The following is a 12,642-nucleotide window of genomic DNA, read 5'->3' on the forward strand; positions in this document are numbered from 1 at the left end:
CAAAGATTTCCAATGGACTACTACCATCACAACCTGTGTATTTGCCGTTTCCATTCCTTGAAGGGAAAGTTTCCCCAACACAAAATTCCTCAGTACAAATTTGAAGGGAAAAAAAAGATCTACAAATAACATGAGAGCGTTATAGATTTTCAAGATTTTTGTAATTTTGTGTGTTGTCATCATATCTAGATTGGAACTCTGCAACAGTTTGTGATGTCATAGTAATGGAATGATTATTAAAGACAAGTAGAAGGATGATAAAATGACAGAGGCAACAAAAAGGGAAAATTTATTAATCTTCAATTTTTGTAATGAAAAGTACTCCTTTGACCTGTTATCAAGATATTTCAGTTCTAACATTATTCTCAATGCTTCCCGGTGGAGTTGGACTATGTCCTCTTTCAATGTCCTCAAAAGAAAACAAAAACAAAAACAAAAATGAAAATTTGTAAAATTCCTTTTCTGTGTTTTATTTCTCCACAGCAGTGATAAGTGTCTGAATTCCAATCAAAGGAAGATACCACGTTGAATTAACCAGAATATTACAAATTCATTCCTTTGTATTAAAACTGAAATATAACAAAACTACACAAAGTACACAGTGATAAACATACCTAACTGGTCAACAGTCAGAGCTGAAAAATATATATATTTTTTTTTTCTTTTATTTCTAAATGAGTGTCCATCTTCATTTTCAGAGGCTGTATAAAGTGTTCTGTTTTGTATTTCAAACAAATAAAAGATATGCGGTCATCATGGGAAGGTTTTACACTTCGAAATTCGTATCTACAACAGTACTTGTATGTAAAATTGTGTACACAAGATACTGAAATTAAAAGAGGCAGTTGCTTTGCAAGCTTTATCTAAAAAATTTGCAACTTTTTATTGACTTGTCTGATTTTTGTCAAACACTAACAAAGGTTTCACTAATCTTTTCTTTTTACATTCACTGAAGCCATATAAAGTTTGTGGGGGGAACTCTCCCTTTAAGCGCTCTGCATACAAGTGTTGTTTATCCTTTGTCTGTAGCTTTCTTTGCTATAACTTGCTGTTTACTCTGAGTCTGCATTCTACGTCCCCTCACGTTGGCATTGTCCATTTTTAAAACCACTTCAATATCATATACCTATCACTTTCTCACGCCAACAGTGATACAGTGATACATCACCCCAGTCCAAGATTTTAATATAGTTATATATTTTTTGTCACTTCCTTCATATCTCAATTTTTTCCTTGCTCTTTTTCCCTCTCTCCGTATCTCATCCCCCTTTTCATGCCCGGACCATGCCCTCACTTTGATTGAAAGCTCAATAGAACATTTAATAAACTTGTTTACAGCTCCAAGATATTGGTGTTCCTTGGCTACAGTACATATTTCGAATGGGTGTTTGGATTAGCCGTGAATAGAGCTCTTTTCTCCCATTATTCCCCTTTTTCTTTTCTCGCTGTTTAGCAGAAGACGCTATTAAAGAAAAAAATAACAACCCTGATCGTAGACGGAGAAAGGGCGAGGGGAAAAAGAAAAGAAAAATAGAGAGAAAGGGAGAAGGGGACGAAAAAGGGTATAATTGCCCATGAAATTTTATGGCCCAATTTTCATGATTGTTCTTAATACCCTGGAGAGGGGGCCACTTTCAGAAAGTTTTTTTTTCCTTCTTTTTTTCTTTTATGCTGGTCTCATGGAAATACTGCACACACACACACACACACACACACACACACACACACATACACACACACACACACACACACACACACACACACACACACACACACACACACACACACACACACACACACACACACACACACACACACACACAAATAATAAAAAAAGATACATTAACGCTAAACCACCAGCACAATCAACAGTTCTCAGGACGGGGGTTGTTTCACTCAATAATCACCGCAGTCTGCTTGCGTTGCAGTACTAAATAAAACTTGGCACTCAAATCTGCCTCCCTGACTCTGAAAAAGGTATGTGTAGTTTGCACGTACCGCCATCGCTGCCTAAGCAATTCAATATCAGTAAAATACATGTAGAAAACGTTTCAATAGTTGGTATAGCCAGAAACTTGTACAGTTGCTACACTGAAAATTGGTCGATGAGACTGAGTTATATTATTATGACCACTACGCAGACATGTGACCTCTACATGTTACGTATGCAACTAATCAAATCAAGTTAGACCTGATCAGTAAATCAGTAAAATCTGCTTTTCTGCAAGAATCAAACAAAAGTTTGATTCCTTACCTTAGCGACTTCAACTTGTACAAATCTTAAAGTCCACAAATGTTTTACAAATTAGAAATGTTTGTGTATTCATGGAGCATCTTACACTGTTATTTCAAGTTGGTCTATGATATCTAAATTAGCTGTCTCAATAACATTGATGCATCTGAACTTTAAATCCACTTGGTTCTTCCTTTTGTCTCAGAATTGTGCTTATTTGGTACCAACTTTTCTTACCACTTCTGTGGATATTTGGAAATAAAGTGAGAAAACAAGGAATATACCCCTGAAAAGTCTAGTTATCTTTGAAAAAAAAAATGCCTAAGGTCAGAAAGTCAAAGTGTACAATTTAATCACGATGTATCTTTTTTGGTGATGGGTTATGCGCACAATTGTTACTACATAACAGCATGATATCATCTCAGAAGTAGGTATTAGAACAGTTATTAACCCATAATGTGCCATGTTCATCAGATAGCACATCCAAAATGGTGAGCTCTTTCTGTGCTGATGGGCAACGGTGTCTGGAAACTAATTGCTTGGGAGTAAACACTACCTAATCCTCTGATCGGTATTGTGTCATCAATGAATGAAGATTTGAACCCTCGTGGACTTGCTTACTTTCTTCCATTTCCACTAGCACAGTTTTTAGTATTCAATAAACACATCCTTTAATCCCATTTACCTGATCTAGATGATTTGGAAGAATTCATTGCAAGATTTGTTTACAGAAACTTCACAATAATTTTTGGAATGATTGCGATAGAGATGAAGGGGGCAGTGGGTATTGAAGATACTTGAGACTGTCTGCTGAGTTAGGGTCTTTATGAAATCTCAATTTGAATTTTCGTCTAGCTCCTTCAACTTCAGTCCGAACTGGGTGCATGAGAGATGGAGAGTTACCAGGGCGGGGCACGAAACAAAAATGTCACACCTCTGGGGGGCTGTGTGTCACAAAAGGCAGTGCCAAACAGCATCAGGCTCTGCTTGACATGTTTCATGCTCAAATCACCACAGCGAGTACGCCTTTTTTTCTCTCTTCTTCTTCTTCTTCTTCTTCTTTCTAACAAGAGGAGTTTCAGCAAAAGTTGGGAAGAAGGGAGGAGGAGGAAAGGAAGGAGGAGGAGGAGGAGGAGGAGGAGGAGGAGGAGGAGGAGGAGTATTGTCAGAAAGAAGAGACTCTGAATGTTCCCATGCATCCGATGAGTTTTAAAAGCCGGGGCAGAAATAACTTATGAAATTCCCTTTGTGATTGACAGCGATTCGGGAGGGGATGCTTTCCAAGACAATGATGAATGATAAAAATATCGAAATGATTCTTATCATGATTTGTTATTTGGGGGTGGTACACTAACCTCACCACCCCCCCCCCCCTTCTATATTTCTGTCTCTCTCTACTTTTCTCCCTTCTCCTATCAAATCGGAATATTTTCCTCGAGATGCTTTCGGAATGTGACAAGTCGGGTTGACGATGACAACCGCTTCAAAGGGTTTTGGAGAAAGAAAAAAAAAGAAGAAGAAGAAGAAGAAATTCAGCAAAGGGGGAACGTGACTTCCACGCAGATCCCAAACACAAATCTGACAAACTCTCGTCTGCGAGAGGTTTCTCGGCCCCCCTGGACACAGAAATCATTGAAGGTTGTTCGGAGGAGCAGCTAGGCAACAGTTGACGTCGCAGCAGTCAAAGGAAAGTGGCAGAAATTGTGCCTCTGGGCACGTTGGATAGGAATCATTGAAATGAGGGAGAGAGAGAGAGGGAGAGGGAGAGATGTTGGGGGAGGAAAAAGGCAGGCAAGCAGGAGTTTGAGATTGCGGCCGGTCGTCGGGACCGCGCCTGTATCGGGCGGAGAAATGTCAGGAACATCGCCGGGAGGTGTTTGAATTCAAAGTTTGAATATTTTCCACGGCTGGCTTAATGTCAGGGACTGCGACCCGCCGGTGACTCACATCGCTCAGAGGCAGGGGGTTCAAAGGTCAAACGCCCCACTGTTTCATGGTCAAGGTAACCCCAACATTGAAGTGACAGGTCCACTACAGGCTCTATTTGCTGAACAATATGCTAGAACAAGGAAATGCCTGCATCATTACTGTTTGACGTGTCCATGTGGCTTTCCATAGACAGCCTTTTGGTTGGTATTTTCTTCATATCCCTCAGTTGAAGTACTTGTTTGCACATAATGGCAAGAGAGACTTACATGTGAAGTTTAGCTTACGGTTAGGAGGAGATACATGAAAATGAATTCTTAAATGCTGTGGTACACTGTGGATAAAAGATTCTGCACTTTACCCATTGAGGATGGGCTGGTTTTGCCATACACACCTGCCTAAGTATACTCGGGACTCATCCTTAACGGGTTGATAAGAGATCCCTTGTTCCTCATGAATGCATTAGTTCTTGGACAACAAATTCCAATCTTGAGATTGTGGATGGCCCCTTTAACCCAAATTTAGAATGAATATCCAGAAATGCTGATGAAACATAAACAATACAATCATACAGTCTGCTTTGAAGACAATGCTATAATCATTGAGGCTTTTTTTTTTTCAGGTAAATATTGAATCGTTGTTGTTACTATTATTATCATCATTACAATTACTATCATCATCATCATCATCATCATCTTTCTTTTATTGTTATTGTTACATTATTATAATTATTATCATTATTATTATTATTATTATTATTATTATTATTATTATCATTATTATTATCATTATTATTATTATTGTTATTATCATTATTATTATTATTATTATTATTATTATTATTATTATTATTATTATTATCATTATTATTATTATTATTATTATTATTATTATTATTGTTGTTGTTGTTGTTGTTGTTATTATCATTATCAATTTTTGAGTGTGTGGGTGTGTGTGTGTATTTGTGTGAACGAAATGATGCACAGAATGCTATGCAGCATGAGGCAAGGGCCAAATGTTATATTTTCTTTGCATTTCCTTGTGCCATAAATCAACTGGCTACCATACCAGCAAATACATGTATATGGACATCTACGCTTATCCTTTCCAAACTCTATTTTTTTTCCTTAGGGGAATGCAATGATATTTCGAGAGCCCTAGAGTGGTTTCAACTGACGTAAGTTGAACAGCATCTTACAATGACATTAGCGATGTATTGTAAAGAATGGCGGGGATGGAGTCCCGAATAAGATAATATGTAGAGTATTTCACGTTCAGTGACATCGATAACAAGGCCTCTAAATCACTCCTGCATTAGTGATATTAAGGCTCATCAAATTTCTAGGCAAAGGTGATTCTTTTACAGGTATCAGATTCCTTTCTTCTTCAAAAAAAAAAAAGAAGAGATGAATAAAAGGCACAATCAATCACTTATCTCATTTGGGCTGAAGGAGTTTGTTCCTGATTAACACAAAATCTAAACTGCATATTATCAGAAAACAAGTCAGTTAAAAAAAACAAAACAAACTTGCATATTCCCTTTTCATCAAAAGTTTAGAAAATGGTACACAAAACAGACAGACAGAGATATAGTATTTGAACTATCAGGATTGTATGAAGGGACTCCATTACTAGAATGGTGATATCAAAATTAAAATGAAAGACAGCCAACTTCTCATGTGATTACTCAATGGCATTCTACCTCCTTGATATACAAAAAAAGCTCCATTTACTTGCTTTCTCTATTTCAAAATGTCTTGCATTTGCATAATGCTAATCTCAGATCCCACAGTGCATGACGAGTTACATCCATTATCATATTATTAATTGAAGAGGAATTCCAGATCAGTTAAAAGTTTGTCATAAAAGAGAAAAAAATATATATATATAAGTACTGTTGTATAATGGTAAATATTTGATCCAAATTTGATTAAACTTATACAGAAGTTATAAAATTGTGAAGTTTCACTAATTTCAGCAAAAACAGTTTTTGATCAGTTGATATACAAGTACACCTGTGAGTGAGCTGATGATATCATTACCTCACAATTTTCCACAGATTGTGTCAAAAAAAATGACATGAATTAAATTTTCTGCTGTAGCAGCAGAAAAACACAATGTTTTCTATAACTGAGTCAAAACAATGGTCAGTCAGATATACCAGGATTTGAGACTGGTGCATAATTGCACTTGAACAAAAAATTAGAAATGTCATGATTTTGTGTACGACTATATGGCAAGTTGTGAGGCAATGACATCATCAACTCACTCATTTGCATATTCATATCAACTGTTCACAAAATATTTTGTGAAAATTAGCACAACTTCACAGTGTCATGGCATTCTTAATTTTAATACAATTTTGATTACATTTTCACTGTTGTGCTTATAAAATTTTACTCTCTCTTATCAGACTGAGTCCTAACTGGTGTGGGATTCCTCTTTAACCCGTTGAGGATGAGTCCTGAGTATACTCGGGCAGGTGTCTATGGGAAATGAGTGTTGTAGCAAAATCAGCCCGTCCTCACACAATGGGTTAATGTTGTAGGCCCTCCTCAGAGAACACTTATCTTGCATCAAGGACGGGGTAAGAAAATAATTCTAAACACACAGGTGATGATTTCACGGTGAACTTGATTTGATTTCTCAAATGATCTCTCCCTTGCCACATCCACGTTAACTCCGACATATCAAATGAAAACAGCCAAGCAACACTAAACCTATGCTCAAATCTCAACACTCGCGTGTCTCTGGTTCCACGAAAAATCAACAAAGGCATGATGTGGAGTCCTTCTCAGATGGCCCATTACGGATATTTTCGTTTGCCCGCAACCACGTGAAACAACCACCAGGAAAGATCGGCCATCATAATATCTTCTTTTTTTGTCTACTTCTTCTTTTACTGGCCTGAAATGGAAGCCATGTTTTGGAACGACAAAAGGACCGACTTGGATGACACGCTCCCCCAACCTAGCAGACTGCACGATACCATTAACTGGTCCAGAGCTTGAACCTGAAATTTGATCGGTCTCACACAACATGCTAACATTCATAAGAAGATGTGGCCTCAAGATATTCAACACCATCTCCCATTTTTCAGATTACACAACTTACGGCTTCCACTGGCTCTCGTATCAAGCAGTAATGCAGGAGATTTTCTTGATTTCCTATTAAAATATCAACTGAACGACTGTTGGTATTAGCTGTCACATCAACAACGCCAGTAGAGTTTTTGGCCCAAAGTAACCACACGTACTGAAGCTACAAGTGATATGCATGTGAAAAAGACAACAAAAACCCCCATTTATGGTTCCAAAAGATGTGTAACGGAACAAGATAGCACCAATGGAAGCTAACATATTCACACTTGATGAGGAAGGGAGCAAATATATTGTCCGTTTGCAGCAATATTTGGAGAAAACATCAGTGAAGTTTGAAGACAATCGGATAATCCGATCAAATTTATCAAATTTTAAAGTTTTGGTGCCGCTACTCACTGGATTAGAAGACTGCAACATTTTGCGAAGGTATGCATGGAAAACGATTAAAAAAAAATATAAAAAGAATTCAACATATTCTTATTTTTCTAGCATAATGAAAGAGCACTTGATAAACCTCTTTCAGAAAGCAGAGGGAATAACATTACTCATAAGAAGCCATAATAAGTCTAGGGAATGTGTACTTTTCATAAAAAATGAAATTTCGTGGATTCTCTTTTAATTGTCATACTTCAAACAACACATATAGTTTTCTCTACGTCATTTTCCTGCACTGACCTCATGAATTGTAGTAGTCTTCTCATCCAGCAGCACTTAAACTCAAAGATTTAAATAGATTGTCTGATTATTTCAGATTTCGCCATAACAACACATCCAGCTCCCATCAAGCAGTACAAATTGTAGGTCTAACCCTTTCTCTGCCGGAAGAGTTTGGACAGTGTGTACAACCCTATGAGGTTTTCACCGCCGATTCACATTCAAAGCGAACAAAGGGTTCTAAAAGACGAGAAAGTTTGGGGCGTGACTCACTGTCGCTAGGTAACGGGGCCAACTGGTAGGTGGTGGTGCTGGGTATCGACGGGGTGGCTGAGAAGCTGTTTGACATGTACGGGCTGTAATTCTGAGAAGCATAGTACTGGTTGAAACCGGTTTGGCTATACGTCGGGTACGGACCGTATTCTACACCCTGCAAGCCACCAAGAAGGAAAGACAGAAACAAAAACAAAATAAAAGAGTAGAAAAAAGAACATATAAAGAATAGATTCAAAATGAATTACATCTGCATTGTAATTATACACAATAGCAGCAAAATTCATTGTATGAAGGGTAAAAGATTATTCACACGCTGATCTCAAAACGTATATTGTATTTTATCACACCGACTTTGTTACGTGAGCATAAACTCTTAAACATTGGTTAGTCCTCTGAATGCAATCTCTTTACTGTCTTTCCTTTTCAACAGTCTGAAATAAACTAAGCTGGCTGGGTGAATCAGACTCACCTGATGTGTACTGTTGAAACCCTGTGAATTTGTTGTAGTATTGCTGGTTGAGGGGTATGTGTATCCGGCCGTTGTGAATGCGCCTGCGTTTCGAAAAAAGAGAGAGGGAGAGTGAGCGCGAATACCAGATCGTGAAGCGTGTTAGGAAATCATAATAGTTAGGCCTACACATCATTCTCACATCCGGGGGGGGGGGGGGGGGGGGGGGGGGGGGGGGGGGGGGGGGGGGATTAAAGTGAAAAGTAAACAATAAAACAGAAGGGGAAACATGCAAAAAAAATGGCAAAAATCTGAATGAAGGCACTTTTTGTATTGAGTGCGATAGTATTACAATATCATCAAAGCGACTGTAGTAAAATTACTTCCCACGATACGAAAATAATGATAATGACATCAATGACCATGCAATATTCACAGAGTTTGATTGCAAAGCAACCTAACTCTGCTGCTGTTAATTTTTGATATATTTGCAATTTAAGCTGCCCCACCCCCTCCTACGCAAAAAAACAAAATAACAAGAAAATATGGGACATTTTTAGTCAAAAGTTAAAGAACATTCTTTGTTTATGTAACAAGCAAGGTATCGGTAGAAAGGTTTTATTTTGCTGTACCTGATATTGGACTTTAATACTTTAAAATTTTTAAAAATGGTGCTTAACCCATTTTGCAATTAAACTCCTTATTTGGAGGCCTTCAAGAAGGACAATACATGGAACACAATAAAATTTTATACACTACTTCATTATACATTCACACGACACCGATACAGAATGCGGGTTATGTACAAAAAGCACTGTACCGTTGTAGAAAGCAGATGTTGTCAAATTTAAAGGACAAGTCCACCTTCATATACATGTGGGTTGAGTGAATGCAACAATATTAGTAGGACACATCACTGAAAGTTTGGGGAAAATCGGACAATCCGTTCAAAAGTTATGATTTTTTTAAATATTTGCGCAGTCAATGCTGGACGAAAAGACTACCACAGTGTATGATGTCACATGCGTACAACGATATAAGGAAAATAAAAAGATAATTTCACAAAACTTTACTTTTTGAATAAAGTCCACATTTCTTTGACTTACTACTGATGTATGTTAAGGGTAATATTATTCCCCTTGCCTTCTGAAAGAGAGAAGCCAAGTATTCTTTTGTTATGCGAGAAAAGTGAAAATATGTTAAATTTTCTTTATTCTGTCTTTAAATCGTTGTACACATGTGACATCACAAGGTATAGTAGTCTTCTCATCCAGCCGTGACTGAGTAGAAACTTCAAAAATTCATAACTTTTGAACGGATTGTCCGATTTTCCTCAAACTCTCACTGATGTGTTCTACTATTGTTGCTGCATTCACTCAACCTATGTCTATGAAACTGAACTTGTCCTTTAAATAGCATTCCAAAGGAGACCACATTCCACAAATTTGTGTGTGTGTGTGGGGGGGGGGACTGTGCTTATGGCACAGGTTTTCAAAATTTGCATTCTTACTCAAAATCATGCTTAGAACAAAAACAATAATCTATTTCATCGACAATATGCCACATTTGGCTGAAATTTGTTGCACACATACATAGTGGGGAAAAGGTGAAAGTGGGGGAATTTTTCTTTCTTTTATCAATCTAAATGTGGTGTTACATGTATTTGAACAATTATGGGAAAAATATAAAAACATGGGAATTTACACTGATCACCAGAACTCTTCATCATCTTAACCCATTTAGGACAGACTGATTTTGCTACAACTTCCCATAGACACCTGCCCGAGTATATACGGGATTCGTCCTCAATGGGTTAAACAGCAGTGTAATATCATTCATCACTCCATATCTTCCATTTGAAGATTGAAGGAGGCCAGCCGTATGATCAATTTAAGTATCAAAAATAACTGCAGCAATTAAAAACTTCGGCCGGGTGATGCCCATACTTCCTGCTTTACTTTCGGAAGGTGTTTTGATTAAATCGTTCTAAAACTATGCATGGGAATTACGGTCATATGGTATGCACTATATCTGTCTCCATTCCCTTTTGGATGTCACTGGTCAATTTTTTTTTTTAGTTTTAATTTTGTGTGGATGAGAAGTAAAATTACAGTAATCATTCTTTACTTTCTTTCTTTTTTTAAAAAACTCGCATCAAATTGGCATGCTTGAAATTGTCCGGCAGTGTTAATACAAAATAACTGAGGTGAGTGGAATTTACCTTGCATGCCGTAATACGAGCTTTGTCCGGCCTGCGGCGTCCCAACGAAACTCGCCGAACCATATGTACTCAGGTACGACCCCTGACCCGGTATCGTTCCTGGGTCTGTCTTTAATGACTTTGTGCCTGCTAAATAGACAAGAGAAAAATGAGGATTATGATGCATTTTCTGTGAATTTTTTTTTGTCTCAATCTTCTTCCCTTTTCATTTTTATTTTTAAAGGGCATTTTCAGTTCATTTAAGGCTATTAGAGTGGCAATGGATGCAGTCGGAGATGAAAATATGAAATCACGGACTTAAAAGCAAAACCACCTTATACGAATGAATGCGAGGTGGGGCAAAGTTGAAGCTGGAGAAATAGAGTGATTTTCCTACTAAAAAGAGCTACCACACTGCATGAATTCACTGACAATGTGTTCTTTTTAATTCTCTTTTTTGTTTTTTTACCACCGATCTGAGGAGGGGCTTCGATTTAGAAGATGAGGGAGAGTTCTGGTGCAAGATGTCGCGAGATGCGCTCCAATCCGCAAGACCAGAAGGCACAAGAATTACTTACAAGCATGCAAAACGGAAGCACTGGTACAGGACAGCATCACTCACAATTGTTTTCACATTGTGGGTTAATACATAAAATCACATTTTTTAACAGTCACACATAATAATTTGTAATAAAGAAAGTTAAATCTTAACTTCACATGGTCATTAACACAATGACACATTCATCAGTTATACGTTTCTCGATATTCTAGTCTCAAGTACTTATTTAGATAGATACTACTGACTAAAAGTCTGAATAACATCTAAAATAAATATGAAATGATGTTACTGTTATTAATATTTCAATTGTACAAGTTTTATGCAAGTAACATTGTGGTGTCGTTGGTGTTCATTCCCATTTATACTAATTTTGCTGTTTCATTAGAAATAGTATATTATCACTGAATTTCAACTGCCTGGTTATTTTGTGTTGTAATAGGTTTTGATTCTATGTCTTTGTGGTATACAGACAGCTTTGTAAATATATATGTGAATGTATATGATATTAATGATGATGATGATGATGATGATGATAATAATGATAACAATGTGTAATGTAGCTTTAGTGGCTGTAAGGATGATTCTACTAAATAAACCACTAAATAATCACTGATTCTTATTAAAATAAGAAGTTATTTCATATAGAGTTTTAAAAGAAAAAAAGTAGCAAAAATGAGTTTTTATGAGTAATAACTTTTTCTTTCTATTCTTTTTTTTAACCCATTGAGGACGAGTCCCGAGTACACTCAGACAAGTGTCTATGGGAAATGTGTGTAGTAACAAAATTAGTCTGTCCTCAACGGGTTAAGATTGAGGAAAAAGAGAATTAATCAAATATATTTTACCAAGTCAGCAAAATCATGAACCCTTATCCAAATAATTGACCTGAGATATAGGAAACATTGTTTCTCTATAATGAAAACAAAAACAAAAACGTTGGCAAATACAAAATTTCAGCTCAGATTCTGAATCTGTCTGCCATCAAATATGGAGAAACTTTTTTTTTCTGTCCACAACAACTGGAAAAAAACATCGATGCTTGTTTTTCCATCATGCAGCACAGACAACCAGATTAACATTCAGCACCATCCAGTTTAGTGTTCTGCTTTTTCCATCTAATTACTAGTTTTACACGCTACACAAACGTGTTTTGCTTCGCAAATTGATGATGGCCCACAGCCATTCTTTCTCCACTTTTTCCTTTTTCATAAAATGCGAATGATTGACACATTTATGAGTGTTTCA

General features: G+C 37.0%; 1 protein-coding gene across 3 annotated transcripts in view; it reads right to left on the bottom strand.

Annotated features, from left to right (window-relative positions):
* Window positions 1-12,642, bottom strand: part of LOC139716061 (protein phosphatase EYA1-like) — a 418,852-nt gene that overhangs the window by 63,611 nt on the left and 342,599 nt on the right. For 2 of the 3 annotated variants that reach the window (XM_071627632.1, XM_071627617.1), the window contains exons 6-8: window positions 10,860-10,988; window positions 8,660-8,742; window positions 8,188-8,344 (exon numbers count right to left, since the gene is read on the bottom strand). In XM_071627632.1, the coding sequence (XP_071483733.1) occupies window positions 8,188-8,344; window positions 8,660-8,742; window positions 10,860-10,988 (369 nt within the window). The remainder of the gene's footprint in view (window positions 1-8,187; window positions 8,345-8,659; window positions 8,743-10,859; window positions 10,989-12,642) is intronic. The other variant, XM_071627624.1, reaches the window with a different exon arrangement.

Source organism: Diadema antillarum, unplaced genomic scaffold (genome assembly GCF_040938485.1).
Source record: "Diadema antillarum isolate AM-2024a unplaced genomic scaffold, OU_Dant_1.0 scf00000006, whole genome shotgun sequence".
In the NCBI taxonomy this organism is placed as follows: Eukaryota; Metazoa; Echinodermata; class Echinoidea; order Diadematoida; family Diadematidae; genus Diadema; species Diadema antillarum.